The sequence below is a fragment of the Pleuronectes platessa genome, chromosome 18, assembly GCF_947347685.1.
Source record: "Pleuronectes platessa chromosome 18, fPlePla1.1, whole genome shotgun sequence".
In the NCBI taxonomy this organism is placed as follows: domain Eukaryota; kingdom Metazoa; phylum Chordata; class Actinopteri; order Pleuronectiformes; family Pleuronectidae; genus Pleuronectes; species Pleuronectes platessa.
The window spans coordinates 8,413,944-8,434,872 of record NC_070643.1 but is presented as its reverse complement, the minus strand read 5'-3'; the positions used below and the strand labels follow the sequence as shown (position 1 = coordinate 8,434,872).

The 20,929-nt window shown below is 43.8% G+C and overlaps 3 protein-coding genes across 3 annotated transcripts in view; all 3 read right to left on the bottom strand.

Moving 5' to 3' along the window:
• Positions 1 to 285: 285 nt before the first annotated feature.
• LOC128461586 (glutathione S-transferase A-like) lies at positions 286 to 3,463 on the bottom strand. Its single transcript, XM_053446573.1, has 6 exons — positions 3,194 to 3,463; positions 2,607 to 2,672; positions 2,265 to 2,370; positions 925 to 1,043; positions 745 to 827; positions 286 to 656 (listed from the first exon to the last, which is right to left on the bottom strand). Exons 1-6 carry the CDS (start codon positions 3,359 to 3,361, stop codon positions 524 to 526), a joined length of 675 nt encoding a protein of 224 aa, XP_053302548.1. The 5' UTR covers positions 3,362 to 3,463; the 3' UTR covers positions 286 to 523.
• Positions 3,464 to 4,126: 663 nt separating this feature from the next.
• On the bottom strand, positions 4,127 to 5,786 carry LOC128461794 (glutathione S-transferase A-like). Its single transcript, XM_053446910.1, has 6 exons — positions 5,533 to 5,786; positions 4,923 to 4,988; positions 4,725 to 4,830; positions 4,509 to 4,627; positions 4,348 to 4,433; positions 4,127 to 4,268 (listed from the first exon to the last, which is right to left on the bottom strand). Exons 1-6 carry the CDS (start codon positions 5,698 to 5,700, stop codon positions 4,136 to 4,138), a joined length of 678 nt encoding a protein of 225 aa, XP_053302885.1. The 5' UTR covers positions 5,701 to 5,786; the 3' UTR covers positions 4,127 to 4,135.
• A 1,424-nt stretch (positions 5,787 to 7,210) lies between these two features.
• The window catches only part of fhod3a (formin homology 2 domain containing 3a), a 53,993-nt gene continuing 40,274 nt past the window's right edge, over positions 7,211 to 20,929 (bottom strand). Inside the window, exons 16-29 of the mRNA XM_053446760.1 lie at positions 20,700 to 20,750; positions 18,198 to 18,415; positions 15,940 to 16,263; positions 14,204 to 14,892; positions 13,096 to 13,236; positions 11,624 to 11,782; positions 11,327 to 11,509; positions 10,293 to 10,412; positions 9,814 to 9,975; positions 9,376 to 9,566; positions 9,070 to 9,274; positions 8,413 to 8,638; positions 8,134 to 8,298; positions 7,211 to 7,299 (exon numbers count right to left, since the gene is read on the bottom strand). Of these exons, the coding sequence (XP_053302735.1) occupies positions 7,217 to 7,299; positions 8,134 to 8,298; positions 8,413 to 8,638; positions 9,070 to 9,274; positions 9,376 to 9,566; positions 9,814 to 9,975; positions 10,293 to 10,412; positions 11,327 to 11,509; positions 11,624 to 11,782; positions 13,096 to 13,236; positions 14,204 to 14,892; positions 15,940 to 16,263; positions 18,198 to 18,415; positions 20,700 to 20,750 (2,917 nt within the window). The 3' untranslated portion in view covers positions 7,211 to 7,216. The remainder of the gene's footprint in view (positions 7,300 to 8,133; positions 8,299 to 8,412; positions 8,639 to 9,069; positions 9,275 to 9,375; positions 9,567 to 9,813; positions 9,976 to 10,292; positions 10,413 to 11,326; positions 11,510 to 11,623; positions 11,783 to 13,095; positions 13,237 to 14,203; positions 14,893 to 15,939; positions 16,264 to 18,197; positions 18,416 to 20,699; positions 20,751 to 20,929) is intronic.

The following is a 20,929-nucleotide window of genomic DNA, read 5'->3' as shown; positions in this document are numbered from 1 at the left end:
TGAATAGAATAATGAGTTTCAGCAACCATCTGTTTGCCTCTTATACATCAGGTCATATTGTATATTAGACGTGTTCTTTGATGGAGGTGATCCACTTTCAACACAAAGGCTAAAACCATAGATTGTATACAACAATGAATATGCCCAAACGATACCCTCCTGGTGGTTGGCAGTACAGGTCATAAATCCCACCTCCTCCAGGTCAGTGGATGGGACCTACTTTATATACAGTTTATGGCTAAAACCTATCGAAAATATCAAAATGCAGTAAAAACTCTTTTAATATGTTGCTGCAGATTATTTATTGTTCATTTGCACCCTTTGTCCAATGAATACATGCATCTAAAAAACAGTCTATTTATGTATTCTTACAATTATTTTCCAAAACCTAATTTCTGCCATTGTTACACTGATATATTTTGAACATCATCTCAACCCTTGAGAGAACAAATGCAAAAAGGCTGCTTAGAGAATCCGAACTTGAACTTTACACACAGAAGCAGCTTTCAAAAGTGAGTAAGTTTCAGATGTCTTTGAGCGCGTCTTGGCCCTTGGGGTTCTCCAGCCAATGAGGGGGCCAGCTGGCTTTAATGCCGGGTCTCTCCTTCAGCAGAGCGTGATACTGTCCGAGCTGAGGGTAGCTCTCTGCAGATAACCTGGAAAACAGCAGGTAGGGAGACATTTAGTGGTTCACGGGTCAGTGGGACTTCAGGACGCTGGACAGGCCTTTCTACTCAAACTCACCCCATTCTGAAAAGTGTGGCCACAGTTGGAAAAACGGTCACATCAGCCAGTGAGAAGGACGGTCCTGCCAGATGCTTGCCATGCTTCAAAGAGAGAAACGAACATGTCAATGTTGGCCAACTGTGTGTGTGTGTGTGTGTGTGTGTGTGTGTGTTTGTGTTGCTACTGAACATGCAATACCTTCTGCAGGTAACCCTCCCAGAGTTTGAGTTCAGTTGCCAGCGCCTCCTTGTTTCTCTTGAGCGCTGAGTCATGCCGCTCGCCCTCAGGGACAAACCAGTCATAGTAGATAACGGCATCTAAAACAAATAGATGAATAAAATAAAAGCCCAGTTGGTGTTTCACAAGATTAAATACACAGTATCAAACCTTTATTAAAACATAGGATTTTTAAACATGAATACACTGTTATAATGAGGCTGAAGTTCTTTTTTTTAATTGTTTTATGCTTCTACATGTTTGTTTGCTGGTTTATTTGATTGCATGAAATGGCAAAAATGCAAAGCTGATTTTCACCACACTTGATGGAGGGATGGGACCTGGGCCTGGAGCGAACCCATTCAATTTTAGATTGAGGTGATAGGTGAGAGTAAATTTTATATTTCTCTAAATTTATATTTTCTTTTATATTTCTACAATAAGTACTACAGAATCATGAGTAGGGTTGGTCGGCTTTGCTAATAAATAATTATTCAATTTTTTTAATTAGCCTCACTAATTCCCTTATGGTGACTTTAGTTTCTAATATATTTTTCAAATAGGAATAGATAGTTAATTTATTTACTACTTTCAGCAGTGGATTAATAAACATCTGATCCTCAGTATTTACAGCAGTACGACAGTCATGTGGATCTGACTAACAATAGCCTGGAGGGCACATGGTCATCATAAGAAGGTCACACAGTGCGACAGTGAGGTTCATTGTGTTTTTTTTTTTACAGTTTTGCTCTTTGCAAAGAAAAATAAGTGAATCATGGATTTTATTTTTTTCATATGTAAAATAAATTAAAATAAATTCCTCAATGTAGAGAGCAAAGGAAGTAGCACACATTGATCAACATTTTGTTGTATGTTAAGTAAGTACCCTGACTGTAAACAGAGCACAATGAATGAAAGCCCCTGTCTTGGCCCAGATATCCACTGTCTATTGTCTGGCTCAGAAATCACCTGATCAACCCATCAAGTTCTGTTCGGCTCCGATTTCTTGACCCATCTTTTCCTATCCCTCATCCATCAGCCTCTCTTGTTAACCATCATAGGTACTGGCTTGTGGAGCCCATTACCAGCTCAAATTGATTGATGCCTGACTCTCTGCACCAATCGGACAATCTAACCACTCATCTTTCCTCAACATCCAATTACACATTTAAATTAGATATAGTTGTTGGGTGTATCCTGGCTTGTGTGCCTGTGTAGTAATGGTGAGCTAATAGGTTAGCTTCGGTTTGTGTTGCCTGGGGGTCGCCCAACAGTTAAGGATCCCCCCTCCCAACTTCTTAAGTTATTTTTATTGGTCTTACTAAGTTTTTCGTAGAGCGTCAGGCCCTCAAACATGCGTTGGTACATCAGAGCTTGTTCCGCAGGGCTGTCTGGGATCAGCTGGTTTCCCTGGGACTTGAACTGACTCTGTCATTAGGAGAGAGAGAAAACACACACACACACACACACACACACACACACACACACACACACACACACACACACACACACACACACACACACACACACACACACACACACACACACACACACACACACACACACACACACACACACACACACACACACACACACACACACACACAAACCCTGTAAAAAAGGTAGTCATGACATTTATTCAGGCGATGGACTGGTTCACTCACCTCCAGGTAAAAACAGGCTGCGTAGGAGTCATTCACAACGTTGTCTCCATGTTTGAAAGAGGGGAGCTGAGGGAGGACCAGAAGATGGCAACATTAATCCAGTGTTAATGCTACTGGGAACCAATTAACACAACCGGCTGAGCTGCCTCACACAAGTGCTCATGGGAACATGTTCCGCTGGCTGCGTGGGGAAATGTTACATGGGTGGTGTTTTCAAGGCAGAGAAACTGGGAGGAAAACCTTTAAATAAAGACCATCACTCAGCAATCCACGAAATTACATTCAAGTTTCAGTCATTTTAAGTTTATCTTGATTGCTCTCACACTAAATAGCTGGTAAATCGTAATTTAATAGCGGTGAAATGGACTTTAATGACTTGAGGACTTCGGCATGATAATGGTTCATGTACTGTGGTGACGAATTTATGTTCATCTTCTTCTGAAACTTAATAGATTTAAAATATTGGGTTTAATGGCTTTATTATGGTTCTATTTGCGTTCAGATTTGAAGCAGGAAAGTCAGTGATGTTTATTTCAACGTGTCCACCAGCAGCTGGTGGTTCTGCTATAGCTCCAGCCGGCTCCTACCTGACCCCGGGGGTTTATATCCAGCACTTCTTGGGACTTGTGCTCCTTTTTGTCGAAGGAGAGCAGTTTGTGGTTGTAGCCCTGCAGGTTCTTCTCCTCCAGGAGGATCATCACCCTCCAGCAGGGACAGGATCCGGAGCCCCACAGCAGAGTCATGTCCTGGGCCATGGTTTCGAGATGTCGAGCCGGAAAAATGGAGCTTCGCTGTCACTGCTCTAGGAGACGCGCACGGAGTAACGGTCAAGAAGAAGAAGAGATCTGCTGTTGTTCTTCACTCAATTCATGAGATTCCAAGCGGTGGTTGAAGCGCACACTGCCACCTCCTGTCCGGAAGAAGAAACTACAACTTGAACTGGAATAACTGTACAAAATTGGTTGAATGTCGACATAAATCTTTCCAGACTCATATGAGGTCACCGTGGCCTTTAACCTCTGAAATATAATCAGTTATATCTGAGTCCAAGTGACAATTGGTCAAATACATGAGGAAATTTCAGATTTGAGACATCTTGTTGAGCATTGTTTTGTGAAACCACCGCGACCTTGACCTGTGATCCTTGACCACTCAAACCTAATTAGTTAATCCCCGAGTCTGAATTAACATTTTTAAAGTGTTCTCTTAAGGCGTTACATTTTGTTGCATTCACAAAGCAAAAAAAAAATTGTGAGGTCACAGTGACCTTAACCTTTGACCCTTGACCAATACATTCTTATCAATTAATCCGTGAATCCAAGTTAACGTTTGTACCAAATTTGGAGAAATTCCTTCTAGGCGTTCTTGAGAAATTTTCCAAAGAATGGACCACACAACCTGAAAACATAAACCTCCGGCCATGGCCATCACAGATAAAGGGGCATAAAAAATTAAAGCACAACTTCATTACTTTATTTTAATGTTGAACAAACAGACAATAAATCAATGATGATTTTGTGCTGTGTGCTTCACAGGTCCTTCAGGATGTCGTAGCCCTGCGGGATGGCCACCCAGTGAGGGGGCCAGCTGGTTTTAATGCTGGGTCTGTCCTTCAGCAGGCTGTAATATTTGGCCAGTTTGGGGTAACGTCCAACAGACAGCCTGAAGGACAGAACACAAGGTTACTGAGGCCGGCGTGGCTCACTCATCCTTCCAGACAGAACTGAACTCAGTCACGTACCCGAAACGGAAAGCATAAGCAATATTTGGAAAGACGATCACATCAGCCAGCGAGAAGCCCCCGGCCAGGTATGAGCCTGCAGCCACCTTGATGCAGAAGACACTGCTGTCAGTACAAGTGTGTGTGTGTCCATGTGTCTGTTTGCGCTGTGTCTACACTACCGTCTGCAGGTAACCCTCCCAGAGTTGGAGTTCAGCTGTCAGAGCCTCCCTGTGTCTGGTCACAGCAGAATCATGTCGCTCCTCTTCAGGGACGATCGACTCGTAGTAGACGACTGAGTCTAATACAGGGCAATGTGAACATCATTGTAGAGAGGGTACTTTTCTCACTTTTAGAGTGTTGGTGCAGGTGTGTGTGTGTCTGAGTATGTATCTTACTGAGTTTCTCGGTGAAGGTGAGACCCTCCATCATGCGTTGGTACATCCGAGCTTGTTCTGCAGGACTGTCAGGGATCAGCTTGTGGCCCTGAGACTTAAACTGATTCTGTAACAGCAGAGATATTTGAAAAATGTAAATAAAGATCATCAATAACATGTACAGTATTAAACCTTTCATATTCAGTTTTTAAACTTTACCTCCAGGTATAAACAAACGGCACTGGACTCATTGAGTATGTTGTCTCCGTGTTTGAAGGTGGGGAGCTGGCAGAATCAAAGAAGGTTTAAGATTATTCATCATGCAGAGCGATTCGCTTTGCTTGGCATATGTGCAGCATGGTCAGTTATATAATATAATAACAATACATTTAGAAATGTTTCTTTGTCAGACACTTAATGTTCAAACAAGAACAACAGATCTTCCCTATAAGGCCCAACAGATTTTTATCGGATCTGCACCACAGCCATCTGTCCCTTTAACATCCTTTTCATCAAGATCCATGAATTATTCTCTGGAAAATGTCCTGTCTCTTATATTTGAAGACAGTGACAAAAATTCCCTGGATCCGCATCATGATCAACATCTTCCTCCAGTCAAACCCTGCACCTCCAACAAATGTCATGGACACCAATTGATCAGTTTTTTGTAAAATCCTTTTTACTATTAAATCAACTAACTAACGCAGAAAAAAACAATCAGCTTATTGGAGGATGTAAAAAGCACAATATTGGCGATCTGAAATGTATCTTCTATCCAGAGGGCATCCTGTTTTTGTACTTCTTATCATCATGTGCATGCTACGCCGACCTGTCCTCTGGGGTTGACTTCCAGCACTTCCTGGGATTTGTGCTCTCCCCTCTCGAAGGACAGCACCTTGCGTTTGTAGCCGTGCAGCTTCTTCTCCTCCAGAGCGATCATCACCCTCCAGCAGGGAGGAGATCCGGCTCCCCACAGCAGAGTCATGGACTTGGCCATGGCCACAATCCCACAGATAAACTCAGCAAAAAACAAAACAACTACAGGTTGAAGCGAGCAGCAGCAGGGAGTGCGCTTTATGGCACCTCGTCGATCCAAAGGTTAGCCTCCCACGTGGTCTCCTGAGTGTTCAAGGGCACAGAAGTGAAAGCAGGAAAGAAGAAAGACAGACACGTCGACTTTTTCATGTAAGAGTTTAGTGTTTTCTTTATTGCAGAATGTGTATACACAGCATGTCAAGTGAGATCGTCCTATGTTCAGCTCACTACAGTTTTATGCAGTGATGTTTCCCAGTTTGCTCTGTGCTGCGAGGTCGATGTGACCACAGTTCAAAAGCTTGATGTCCAAATCCCCCCCTCCACCCCTCTCCCTTTCTTTTCGGGGAGCCACATGTTTTTCATCTGTGACCACGACTTTAATGTCTTCTTCTTACAATTCACAGAATAGCCTCTTCCACTAACATTTCTCTCTGGCTATAACACAAGTTTCTACAGGAAATTACAAAAATAATACACAACATTAACCGCACTACACATGCACACAGTATCTGGCAGCTTGACAAGGGCATTTACAATTTTTTTTATGAAGAATTCTCTGCATTGTCCTTCAAATAGTTTATTAAAATCTTAAAAAATGTCCTCATCTTTTAGTCTTTTTACACTTTACAAACAGTTCCTCTGAGATAAAACCGTCCCTTTCCCTGTGTTTTGAAACAGTTGTTCATATCAGCACGAAAGACCGTTAATGCTGAGTAAGGTGCACAATGTCTGAGCGTTGCAAATAAATACGGAGAGAAACTTTGTCAACATAAAGAAAAAAAGGTTATTGTCGTCAACAGTGAAGAAGGAGGTGAATAAAATGAGAGGAAATGGAGAAAAGGAACAGCTATGTCCCTTTTATATGAAAGGCACGTCAGATTTAAAACCTTTCACATTGCTGCCCATCCGCTTGTCAAAGGCGCAGCTGCAGAAACAAAACATTTAGCTTTCTCACAAAGGTTGATTCTTAGTAAGCCTCTTTGTCTGGGCCGATTGTCTGATAGTGGATAAGAGAGTAAATGAAGCTTCTTCTGCACCCTGTTCATCTTTACCACCAAAATTCACAGCTTAAATAAACGAAACACCTCACAGCTGCAGAGACTTACAAGCAAAAAATATCCCTTTGGACTAATGCAACGTTTAAAATAAGTTCATATAAATAAAGTGTTTCAGCTCAGTGTCGAGGCAGCGACATTTTGATTTTCCCTCTTCATGTCTTCATTCATCCTTTTCTCTTCACTTCCACTTCATCCTCTGTGTGTTGCATTCAAAACACTATGGTGGCTGCAGCTTTCTCACTCACAGACACATCAAGCAAGATTAGCAGCTGTCAAACATCTAAAGGGGGCGTGTCACTGGTGGAAAACGACTGTTTGTAATGTGTGTCGAAGGCAGGCAGCTGACAGAGGCGTGGCATCAACGCGTGCCGCTATGTTTCCACAGCGATGAGGGCGGGTGGGGGGGGGGGGGGTGGAGGATCACATTTGTGAGTCTGGAGAATCGGCTAGTCCTAAAGCAAGAGCTTCTTCTGGCGTCAGGCCGTTCTTCAGAGTCCGCCTCACTGTGGGAAGAAAAGTACAGAGACGATTAGCTATCACATGATCTTGGACTTCTGTTACTCTGGTGCTTTATTCCAAAACAATACTACATACTCAATACATACAGTGTGCTTATACGTGCTACCAACAGGACATCATATTTGGGAAATATCCTGCTGGAACTCAGAATGTCTCCAGCAGAGGTCGACAAATGCTAACTTTTGCTTCCTCAGGTATGTTAGCTGATGCTGCTTCATCTGATGAGCGCCTTAGGGCATAGATAGCCTTGTGTAGGAGTCACAGGTGAACTGTGGCAGGGAATCAGAGTCACAGTTTTTCCAACGTGTGTGAGCATCTGTGTTTTATGTCATATTGCTAGCTTGATAGTTCACAAGCTTGTTCTTCAGCAGTGCACTTGTCCTTTTGTAGTTGATTTTAAATAAGTCTTGATAAAGTATTAAAAACGCAGACAGGAGATCTCATCTTTAATTTTGCACCAGTATAGGTAGGGAAATGACTCCAGTGGCGTTTTTGTTGATCAGTGGCCACTTTGCCTGGTCTGAGACAATCTGCCACAATGCTGGATCCTACATTTCCCAAAATGCATTAGACCAAGTGTCTGCGTCAGTCCAATTTCATGACCGTGGCATCTTAATTCAGGCTTTTTTTAAGCTTTAAAGATAACCCTGATGACATCATACGATAACTTCTACAGCTGACAGGTACATTATCCAGGATTAATGTCGCTAGAGTCGCTTCTTCTTTGAAGAACACACTCATAAATCAGGACTTGTTTACACTTCATACTGATACAGTTTGATTGTTATTTTGGAATAGGTTCATCACTCAGGTCGTACATGACTTGCGGTTTGCCCTGGATCTCCTCCTCTCTCTGGGCTGCGCTCTGGTTCCTGGACCCTGAGTGGCCGACCTCACGATGCGCTCCATGATCTCGTCTGCGGCGTCGTCTCCACAGATCTGAGTGTCCTCCAGGACCGGAGTCCTCGGCTGCAAACTGCGACCTGAACCCAACAAGAAGAGAGGCATGAGGAGAAAATCCCTTCAAAGATCTGTCCCTCTTGTTTTCCTGTGTGTTTATCTTTATGACCCTGTAAGGAACTTCCTGTCACCCTCACCTCCTCCTCCTCCTCCTCCTCCTCGTCCAGGCCGTGACCTTATCCGTGTGCGAAGCCCAGGTACCACGCTGCTCTCCTTGTCACTGCTGCTCAGGCTGGTTCTCAGCACCGCTTTCATGTGCTCGTGTTCCGCAGCATCCTCTGTGTGGCCGAGGCCTTGAGGCTGCTCGCTCTCCTGGCTGCCACTAGGGGCACTGTTGCTGCTGCTAGAGCCATGACGACCACACTGACAGGGAAGAACAAAATGAAAGAGAGTCAGAATTTGGCAGCAAAGCCAAAAAAATGTATTTTGGGCTTTGACCTCACCATGCCAAACCTGAGACATCAAGGAACACATGCAACCTGTCAAGATTATAGTCTCAATTGTTTCTTATTGACTGATTCACTCAGATTTTAAATGAAGAGGAAACTTTAACTACTCAAGTTACAGTTACTGGATGCATGCACACACACAACCCACGCACACAGACATGCAGATATGCAGGCAGAACACATGTTGATACCTCACTCTCGTCTTCATCATCAGACTACAGGAGGAAGAAAGAATGAAAGTTAAAGAACAGATAGAAGAAAATAAAGGGGGAAAGTGAGAAAAGCAACAAGATTTGGGAAAAGAGTGTGTCTCTGTACGAGGGACTCTGTGTGTGTGATGCTCACAGGAGCGTTGACGTCAATGATCATCTTTCCCCGGGTCTTGTTGCGTTCGCGATGGTCGGCCCTTTTCTGCTTCTGCTGCAGCACGCGGTCTCTGGTGGTTCGGTACTCCAGTGCAAACTCGCTGAGGATCTTACTGAACCTGTGGACGCTGACCTCCCTCACGCTGTAGGCCGGATGACCGAGAAACAACAGGAACGAGTGGAACCTGGGGGACAGAGGAGGAGGAAAGGACATTATAATCTGAATCTCTCGTCTTAGCATTTGAGTGTTCTCTGTTTGTTTGTACGTTGCTGCGAGGGGAGCTACCTGTTGATGATCCTGCGGTGGACAATCTTGAGAATGATGATCCTCTCGGCACAGTCTTTGAGGAAGTCGGACATCTTCTGCTTCAGCTGAGGCTTCATCTCGTGCTTGGCGATTACCTTCAGGTGGTCCCATGAGGCTTTGCAGCGGCGCTCCATCTGACACAGGTTTTCCTGCAGCTGGTCGAAATCCACCTGATGGAGGAGACGATGAAGCAAATAAGGGACTTGTTGGTGGGACGTATAAAGGATTATGCCATCTTATCTTATTATTATTATCAAACTTTCAATTTGAGGTCAGTTACTATCACCCAAAAATCTAAAGGAAAAAATATAATTGAAACTTCTAAGATAGAACAGCTTTAAAGATGTTGTATGTACAGTGTAGGGTTTCAAACTAGTATACGCATACAAGCTTTTCAGTAGTGAATGCGGATCATACTTTTGCAGAACGTGTGATGGCTCCAATCTCGGAGTAGAGGTCTGTGCTCTGGGGGAAGTTCTCCACCACCACAGAGCAGGCGTGATGCAGCAGAGACTGTTTGTGGACCGTGTCTTTCACCTCTGGAACCTTCTCCAAGTACATCAGTTCAAAGCCTTTTGCCTGGACACATGAAGACACCGATTACTTACAACAACAAAAAACATCAATACTTAATTCTGTGCAATTTTCTATATCAACCAGAATCCTCAGGGCCCTGGATACACGTGAAAGCAACTTAAAAATCTCAACATTGGAAGTATTAATGACTGAAGGGGTTGCATTAGAGGAATATCAAATTACAGGTTTTAATATGTGATGTCAATTTTAATCAACAAAATATAGACTTGGTGTATTCACACTTCATTAAAATGACTGATAACTACCAATCAGTGCAGTAGAAAGGAACCATGTCATTATGAGCCAGCAAGATGACTCACATTGGTGCTATTGAGGAAGTTTCCGATTGAGAGCAGCGTGGAGAGGATGTAGCGCAGAGTTTTGTTCTTCTCCAGCTGCTCCATCCCCTCCTTCAGATCCTGCAGCGGCTCCGCCACTTCCTGAGAGGAGGAATACACACACGCGCACACACACACACAAACATAATTAGTTGAGTCAACCTCAAAAACGTTTGTTCCATTAGTCAAGTAGTCGATACAAGATGTGAACAGGTGCACCCTCCTCTTCCCGCCGTGAACCATCTGGTCTTGTTTCAGGTCACGAGAGGCTGTTCAAAGGTCTCTGCGTCTGTCAACCTTCACTATCAAATGTACTCGTACCCTTTGTTTACCCGTGTGCATGTATTTATGCGTCTTTGTTTGTGTCCCTGCTCGGTACGCTGCCCTCCATTAAACCTCCCTCGCCCCAACCGTCCCACAGACTCGAGTCGGGAACATCGCTCTACGGAACAAGCGCTCGGGTATCGTGCCTCTCCTGGAGAGATGAAAGACAATTACATCCTGTGGAAAGTCGTAAAATTTACGGGACATCAAGGGGATGTTTCTCATTCTCGGGGGGGTTTGGCTTTGAACCTCCTCTCCTGGACGCATTCTTCACTTGAGTAAAACATGGTGTGCTGGGGGAAGAAGAGGACGAGATGCTGCTAATAAGCTCGCATATTTTGTTATGATGTTATGATGTAACTATGTTGATGCTTTGCGGATGTTGTTTGCACTGAGAGGGTTGTTGATACTTTCTGACATGGGAAAAAGACACACATGTACACATGCACTGCACATTTACTCGACCCTTTATGGTTCAAAGTTCATTTCGCTACAGTATGTTTCTGCTTTATTAAAACCATATTCACTTAGTACGTATGAAAGTAAGGTTTTAATATGCATTCAACAATGGCTTTGTTTTGTGCTCCTTAATTTGATGATTAGGAATCTAGTTTTTTACAGATTCTTCTACAGTTTAATATAATCAGAACACTTTTAACAGATAAAAGCACTGTCCCATGTTCAAAACAGACCTTCTCTGTTGCCTCGTAGTCCATCTTGAAGGCCCAGAGTTGGAGTCGGGCAGAGAGCTCGCTGATGGAAGACAGAGTGAGCAGGAACTGTTCTGCTGAGCCCAGCGGGACATCTGGGTTGGCCAGCTGAGCCTCCTGGATCTTCTGCTTCTCCTCCTCTGTGGGGATCATCGTCAGGATTTTCTGAGGACAAAGACAGATATGTGGGACAAGAGAAAAAAGAGTGTTATATATGAAATGAAAGATAAGTTTCAATCATCACTTGCTCCCTTTTTTACCGTGACCTATATCCCTCACCTCTATGCCCTCCTTGTTGAGCGCATACTCGTCAAAGTTAAGGATGGCCGTCTTGATAGTGCGAGGAGGCGGCAGCACCGTCAGGCCGATGTTGATGGCGTTACTCCTCTTGGAATCCAGAACTATGACCTCCTGACGCTTGCCATCTGCTGCCGTTTTCTAGGACACAGAAACACAGAGCGGGTCAAAGCTGGGTGTCTTCCTCTGTGTGGTCCTCTTTATGGGCCCATAAGGATTAGAGGGATCGTTACTCCGGTTACACTCAATGCAGCAGGAACTACACGCTTATTAGGAGCAGGAAATACCATCACAGGTTAGGTCTGTACTGTATGTGTGTTTAAGTCTGCAGACATGTTGTCACTGCACAACCATGTCCTCACCAGTACTCAAGGCTATCATTAGCTATTATTGGAAGAAAGTCCAAATATGTCACCTAATTAAAGTGTAACAGAGAAGATGCTAAGACGTGGTTATGCCTCTGGGAAATGTACCTGTCATAATATGGAGACGGGCTGATTTATATTAGGGTACAACTCTGCCACAACTGAGTCTCATGTTAAACTTAATGTTATTACGATACATAAGACATAAGACAAAGTGGTGCAGTAGTTACCACTGTTGCCTCAAAGAAAGGCTCTGGTTTCGAACCTGTGTTTTACTGTCATGCAGCTTAGGTTAAACTGTGAGGGTTGCATGTGAGGGTTGTTTGTCTCATATAATCACATGACGGCTCCCCAAAAGTGAAGCCAAATTGTTCACTAATCACGATCACTACTCCGGAAAACTCTGGCTCCAAATGAGGATGAGGGGGCATCCTACCTCCCGCCCAACGTCAGCTGGGATTCCGTCTGACTTACAACCTGACCTACAACCTGCTGTGATTTTAAAGTTCCCTTTAAAACTTTGATTCTCTCAATAACTGTCATATTTACTTGAGCTGTAGCTGGAGACCACCGACATTACGTGTCGACCAGGAGCCGAACCATAGTGAGTTACTAGCTTTTATCAGAAGTTGTGGATTGAAGCAGCGACTAAGGAATTCAAAGTGTGAGATGCCTGGCTTCAGCTCACCTAGTTCAGGACGCCATGCTTTGGTTATTTAAAGGCTTTGTGAGAATTACGAGGGATTCAATGCTCGGGGTCAGGACACATGATCTCACTTAACCCTTAAAACAACAGCTTCCGAGTACTGGAGATAATGGACGCTAAACCTACAGACTGTGTGACAGGCAACATCAACGGGTGTTCGTGATGAATAGGCAGTAATCATGGTGACACATGCCCACGCAATGATGATGTACAGTAGTTGACGTCCAGATCAAATATTTATTCTGGTTTGACAGCACCACCTTTGGGCACCGTGTCACAATTTGAAATCGCTGAACCACTTGATAATAAAATAATTTCATAATTAATAACTAACAGCTCCTCTATTATATTACAGTGTAGTGGACAATAGTTGTGGTCTTTACCTTTGTTACTGGCATTTCCTTTGACTTTGTCTCAAACAGGTGTTCCAGTTTTGCCGTGTCCAACTTCACTGCTTCCAGTTTTGACCAGAACGAGTCGCCACTTCTCTTATAATCTCTGTACTGGGGGTCTGCCGGACGCACCTGTTCACAAACATTAAGCAGAGACATATATGAGACTCCCATTTCCCATAATAACATATGTAAACAAGAAACAAGGAATCACAAATAACAGCAGCAAAGGGAACAAACTGAGTGAGTCATAGACTTTGATGACCCCTTAACAGGCTAATAGAAACATGTGTCTTTAATGAACTCTTCATGTTGACCTGCAGGATCATCTGCACAACCAAGAATATAGGTTAAATACTGACAAACCTAAATAACTTGATTCCTCCAGGTGTAGAGAACCAAAATGTCTGCATGCCTTGCTCACCATAGTTTAATGGTTGTTAAAGTGAAATCATTTGCTGTAATTTCCTATCACTAGTGCAGTGCCCGTTCTGAACCTGACTGTTTGGAATGGGCTGTTAGCTTGATCACGCTCCAGAGACACTTTGGTGTTCTGGACTTTATGTGCTGAGCTTTTTATGAACAGTCTACGGTGCAGAGTGAAGTTAGAAAACTTGTTGTTCATCCTACCTAGTTTATCTGCCATGACAATGTTGTGTTTTTTAATAAAAATAAACTGAATGTGCTTTATCACCGTTCACGTGTGGTTTAATCACAAGTTTGAAAGATTTACTGAATTGCTGTTGTTTTTTCATACACTGCATGTCGGCTATTTCAGAGGTCTGTCAAGCAATCAACACAAGCTTGAGACCCAAGTTCACAACTTTTCAAATGAAAAACTCTGTAATTCAACTAGATATACAGTATTGCAGCAACAAAACAAGACATTGTGCTCTCGCTTTGGAGAAGAACTGAAAAAGAGGAAATTATTCTATGAATGCTGTTGCCATGATGGAGATCAGCACCCTGCAGCTCCAGTGAATTTCATTATGTAATATAAGGAGTTCTGTGAACCCTGAACTCAAGTCGTAAGGTCTAAGTTTTCTGAAAAGCCATAGTTTACCTGATTATTGAAAATGCTGTTAGCATCTTGACTTACCTCGCTCCAGAAGAGCCTGATTGTCTTTTTCTTCTTGTTAAACAGAGGCGGCTCTGGGGGTGGAGGCATCGGGATTGTGGAACTAAAGCAAGGAGGAGGTGGAGGCCTCATAATCCCAAACAAGGGAGGAGGTGGGGGGCAGCAACCCATCATGTGTGGAGGTGGAGGGAAGCAGGGCGGAGGAGGAGGCGGGGGCGGAAGGTCGCCACATCCGCCCATCAAAACGGCGTCCAGGATGTCCTTGTCATCGTCCTCCGTTAGGTCCGTGAAGTTGATGTCCCCGATGCGCAGCTCTCGAGGGCTGGCCAGGAGCTGGTCCCAGATTGTGTCTGATTCCTTCTTGGGTGGAGGAGGAGGGGGCTCGATGGCGGTTGCCTCAAGGTTAGGGTGGGCTGCTCCCAGGTCCTTAATCAAGTTTCCGAATCGCTCAGCGAACTGACGGATGCTGCCCTGGTTCTCTGAATTGTCAGCACTGTTGTTGCCCTCCTCATCATTGCCCAACTGCTCCTCAGTGTCCTCCTGGGTTTCTTTGTACTCCCCCTCTCCTCTCTCTTTCTCTTTCTCTGCATCCTCCTCTTCCTCCTCCTCATCACTGGGCTTCTTGTTCTGGGAGTACAGCATGTCCAGCATGAAAAGTTTGCTGTTGAGGAGTTTGCCACACTGCTCGTTCACCTCTCCCTCCTTAAAGCCTGAGAATGAGAGGGAAAGAGAGATGTTAAAAGATGTAAAACTTTACCATTTTAACATTTAAAACCCAATAAGAAGAATCATTTAACCAAGGGTCATGTATTTTACTCTTCATTTATTATCCAATATTAATGCTGAAATAGGTCCTGTGTATGTTTCCTAATGTATTTTGACTTATTCTAGACATCGCTGTTGTAAGTACTGTGCACTTTTCACATTCTCTCGATACACTACAATATGCTCTCATCTGTAATAGTATCAATGAAGTCTATGAATATAGGAAGCACAGATAAGATCCACTTGATCTGCATCAGCATCGACAGTGAGCAGGTAACAGCCAAATGTACTTTACATTCAGTTTCTAAGTCAATGGCCCCGTTCAGACCTGTTTTAAAATCCATCCTGAGAGATTCGGTCTCTTCCCTGCTCTATATGCAATTATCAAGAACATTATTTGTGTGCACAGAGATCAAACACTGTTGAGTTAACACAGTCTGAGTTTAGAGATATGAGAGAGATGGAGAGTGACTAGAGTCAAAAGGGACTAAATAAATTAAACCAAGATTCTGAAAAGAAATATTTTACAAATTTAAGAAAGGTATCAATAATTATGAGGTGGTCAATGTTAATGTTTAGGCTAAAAACCAAATTGATGTATGGACACTGAGGAGCTCATGACGCGTTTACGTTCACACAGGGAAAATAATGTGGCCACATGAGTCCAGGACCTCCTCCAGTGTTCTCGATATCAGAGCACATTCGGCCACATTAAGACCTGAATTTATCACTGACCACTGACCATGAATGTTAATCCCAGGTCTGACTTTGATATATTTATAGTTTTAGCGATCAGTCATGGCAGGCTGAGGAACCTGGCCCTGTGGATCCCTGAGTTTGTTGCATGAGGTAAACATTTGTAATTTGAGGGATAACTGCACTGGATTCGGATCAAACTCTCAAGTAGTTGTATATGTTGTAAATAAAACTCCAAGGTTCCTCCAATATGAAACTAACTTGAATCAAATGCTTTGCAGTACAAATCGACCCACCATCCTCAGCACTCCCCCTCTCCTCTCTCTCCAAGGTGCTGCTGGCAGAGGAGATGCTGGAGGCCGAGCAGTTGTCCTTCTCATTTACTTCTTCATTCTGCCGCTCCTTGTCGCTCAGGATGCCGCTGTCCTCCTCCAACTCCTCTCTCTCCTTCTCCGGTTCCTGCTCGTGCTCGTCGACTGTCTCCTCCTTCTCTACCGGTGATTCTTCCCGCACCTCTTCTTCTTCCCCCTCCTCTTCTTTCTGCTCTTCCTCCTCCTCAGCGGCGGCCTCTGCTTCTTGTCCGGCCGCCTCTACACTGGCACTGCAGTCATCCGCCTCTCCTGTGATAAAAAGTGTGTGTTACTTCCAGTTCCTCTTTAAGACCCTGATATACCATCTTTATCTCTTTAATTGATAATGTGATCCCTTCATTCACACAGAAGCTTCTGTACGACTGCAATGAAATACTGTTTGAAACATGTGACATGGCTGCCTCTGATTTTAAAGGTCCCACTGTTTGCACATGGGAAACCCCTGTATCATAACACACACACTGACATGAAAAACAAAAACACACCCATACACCAATGCAAAAAATGTGGCGGCTACACAAAGCCGGGTTGTCACAGGCCAAGGATATGAACAGGAAATGAAGAATTAAGTTCCTGTTTACGTCAAAACACACTCACGTCATGGGGCACACGCGAAACTCAACAGCACAGTCTTTGCAGTGATGAAGGCGGGGTTAGAATAACACGCCGCTCTGAGGCCTCACACACTCACCTACAGTACCTCAGCTCACGGCTGTGCATGGACGCCGACACAAGGCTGTTTTCTTACACGAGATGTTTTGGCATCACACTTTTCAAAAAGCCCTTTCAAAAACCCACCTGACCCTTTCACCCTTCGTCCTCTTTCTGTGTTTCTTTCTCGTTCTGCTCTCCTGCAATATTTTCCACAATCCGTCTCTCCGCTCGCTCTTTTGCTCACACCTGCCTGGTCATTTAAACAGCAGGCTAGCAGAGCTGAAACAATTTGAGGTTAAGAACGATTGCTTCGGGGGCACATTGTTGGGAATTGATCCGGTGACCCTCTGGTTTTAATTATAAGTTTCAGCCGGTAGAATCCAAAGTCATATAAGGTCTCTTTCCCTCACAATGCAACAATTAAGTTATGATCCTGAGGATTTTCCTGAAGCCAAACCCACAGTTTTGACGCTATTTTGAAGCAACGTATTTTTAGCAACAGCCATCAAATGCACTGTGTATACATTCAGTCATTACTTCTCTATATATAGTTATTTTCACTGTTAGTGGCAGAGTCAACCATTCCCACATTGGACTGACTTCACACGTAATCGGGACTCACAGGCAAACATGCATGTAATCCAGCTTTAGCACTGAGAGTGATCGTATATCCAAAACACATCAGAAGTGGTCGCATGTGAAGGCAGATCAGTGTTAAATATGAGCTATTCGATGAGGAGATGCAGGCAGTGTGCTGCATACCTTCAACTCCTCAGCATGACTCCAGTTTCTGTGCCCCTGCTGTTGTCTATTACTGACGACTTAAAAACAACCCGCAGTGTGTGAAGCATGAAATCAGAGTGCGGTTCCAATTACTGTCTTGTTTATTAAAACTTGGCTTTGTTTGGCTGAACTATAAACGAACACACCAGTTGCAGCTCTGTTGTTTATCCTGGTGCCACCAAATAAACCAGGACTGAAATATTTAAGATAACAATCTAGAAAGTGAGTTGAATTCAATGTTTCTACTCCCATCACTCGTTATAATACCAGCTCGGGAGGTAGAGAGGGTCGTCCACTCACCAGAAGTTTGTGGTTTGAGCCCCGGTACCTCCAGTCTGCATTCCGAAGTGTCCTTGGGCAAGATACTGAACCCAAAGTGCCCCTGATGTCTGCGTCGACAGTGTAGCAATGGTGAGTGAAAGTAAGAGCGCTGTGTATAGAAGTGCTTTATGAATGTGTGCGTGAATGTGCTTTGAGTGGTCGAAAAGATTGGAACAGCACGATGCCTTCCATTTACCATAAAGTAATTAACTGTCTAGTATGGGGTAGCGCTACTAAAGAAAATTAGAATTTAAAGGTATTAGCGCCAATATCTTTAAATTCGTATTTTTTATAGTAGCGCTATGCATCGTAGGTAGCTATAAAAAATAAGAATTTAAAGGTATTAGCGCTAATACCTTTACATTTTTATTTAGCCATATCCGTACAGTGTCAATGGTTAATCCGAGTGTTCTCAGTTGTCCTACCAGTCTCAGATTGCGTATAGGGGGTGGAGGGGGTCTCGCCTTCCAGGTCAACCTCTGCGTCCTCTTGGGAGGCAAATGAGGATGGGGTGCTGCTGCGCGATGACGAGGGCCAGGCCTCAGAGGGCGTAAAAGGCAGGTTTAGGTCGGGGCGAGTCCTCGAGACCCGCACGTGCTCCTTTTCAAACTCCTCCGATGCTATACGCTCCACATTCTTATACCTAAGACGGAGGGAGAATCAGTTTGAGAATAGAACAGGTGAAAATACAATTCTGAGATGATGCACCATCCGTCTTGCCTGTCACAACTATAGAAAGACTAAACCACTATAGTTATCAAACTGCCAGTTTACCTGAATGCATCACAAACTTCCGACCTGCTGTATTTACCTTAAAAGCACTCAGACCGTTCCTCAATGTTTTCTCCTCAACAGCTGCCAAACATCTTAACACACTACCAGGTAAGCGAATGCCAATTATTAAATTTACCCCATTAATAGTCCACAAAGCAATCAATATATTCATCACTCATTTCCTGTTGTCTAGAGGTTCACCCTCCCCCCTCCCCTCCTCTCCTCTTCAGCCAAACACTCATCAGTCCAAACATGCAACCCTCTAGTGTGAGGAAGGAAGAGTGTGACGGGGGAAAGAAGAATGACAAGACAGAAGAAGGGTGAGAGAGATGGGGAGAAGTTCATGTAGGTTAGGTGCAGAGTGGCAAAACATCAGAAGTAAATCGGAGTAAACCTGTTCAAGATGTGCCTCCATCATCCTTGTCCTTTTTCATTTCTCTTCCTTTATCTCTTCTTCCTCCTGTTCTCCCTCTACAAAACGTTACCATTCAACCTGCCGGCCAGAACAGAGCTTACGGGCACTGAGTCAACCCTCTCTCTCTCTCTCTCTCTCTCTCTCTCTCTCTCTCTCTCTCTCTCTCTCTCTCTCTCTCTCTCTCTCTCTCTCTCTCTCTCTCTCTCTCTCTCTCTCTCTCTCTCTCTCTCTCTCTCTCTCTCTCTCTGTCTGTCTTTCTCTAAGCCCTCCTTCTTTCCCACCGTACCTTGAATGTGTGGAGCTTCTGTTCAGAGTTCATTAGCATATAGCCACTTCAGAGGGCTGAAGAAACTGGATACTAATATGTGTGTGTGTTGTTGAAATGGAGTGAGTGAGCCAACTGTGTATTGTGCACTTGAACTTGGAGCACAACCTTCGATGTGCTGTACGTCCTTACACGCTGAATAAATAAGTTGCGTTGAGTAATTTTTTTTAACAAACTTCAGAGGACAGTTTGTGCTGTTTATGGATATTTAATCCTATATCTTTGCCTATGTAAACCCTATTTCAGAGGTTTTAATAAATCAAAACTATTTGCATCACACTTAGGGGATCGTTTCAATCCAATCTAAGTTCGTACCAGTCTATGGTCCAGAAATACAATCAATCATCCAAGAAGACAGGTGCCACGCCCCCTAACCTACCGCTTTTTGAGCCTTAATATCTTGTTCAGTTTTACATCATTTTGACACAGTACTTCATGAGAGAATTGTTGGTGTTTTTTTAATGGCAGTCTATGGAGGCAGGTTTTTTTTGGCACCAGCATTGCACTTTTAAGCACTTTTCATACACAGTCTATGGTAAGCACGCAGTTAACAGTGGATACAGTGACGTGAGGACATCATATTCCATGCAGATCTTGTGCAGGTGTTACTGTGCTGTATCTTGTTTCCTCCAAGTGCTCTTCGTTTGTCTTTCCCTATATCTCGCTTTATTTCTTTTAGCTTTATTGTATCGGCTGAACTTAAATTGAGGGTGAAAGTTGTCTGAGCCAACAGAAGAAGCAATGTATGCCCAGTATGCACAGTGTTGAGTGTCGGTAGAAGAAAAAGAGGCAGATTTAGGAAAGGGAGAATAATAAGAGTAAGAGGAAACAGGAGCTTTACCTCCTCATACTTTAAAATATTGTGATGATCATCGTGTTGGTTTTGGCTTACATACAGTTATTATCAGTCCAGGCTCAGTCCTAAATCTGATTGTGACCTCACATACCCTCTTCAGTAAATCTCTTTCTTCCTGTGATTCCCATCTGCAGACAAACATAGTTTTATTATATGAAAACTCTTCTCGTGTCTGTTTAAATCGATAAACGCTTGAGTAAAAACTGTGTCTGTGTGTGTGATTGTGCAGGGTCATTCAGTGTGAAAGCCTGATGAATCCTGGAAACTGATTTTCTTATAGCATGCAGCCAAAGCAATCAGGCCCCTGGCAAAAGGCAGAAGGCAGCAGTTAAAATACAGCTCCTTTAGAGAGCGACGAAAACAGGCAGACGGAAAAGAGAAGATCCAGCTAAGCGTCCCCCCCAACCCCCACCCCGAGCCTCTGGCAGCGGAGGGCACCTATTTAACCTGAAAACATTACACTATTACTGAGCTTCCCAAACAACTGGCTCAAGCATATCCCCCCCCAGTTCAGCTGTTCCGAATGTGTGTTGTTTCGATTTAGTGCACACACTTACCTCTCTTCCCGTGCAACTCGGGCCTCTTCCATTTTATCCACATAGTCGCGGCTGAGAGAGACACACAAACAGAATTTAAAGGCATAACAAGCCCAGCCTTCCCCTGTCTGTTCTCTGTAGACCTGCCAGTGTAAATACACCACACGTATGCATGTCATGCACATCAAGCATTTAAGGTACTGCTGTATCACGTTATCCTCATATGTTTCTCATAAAGCCACTTTCTATAC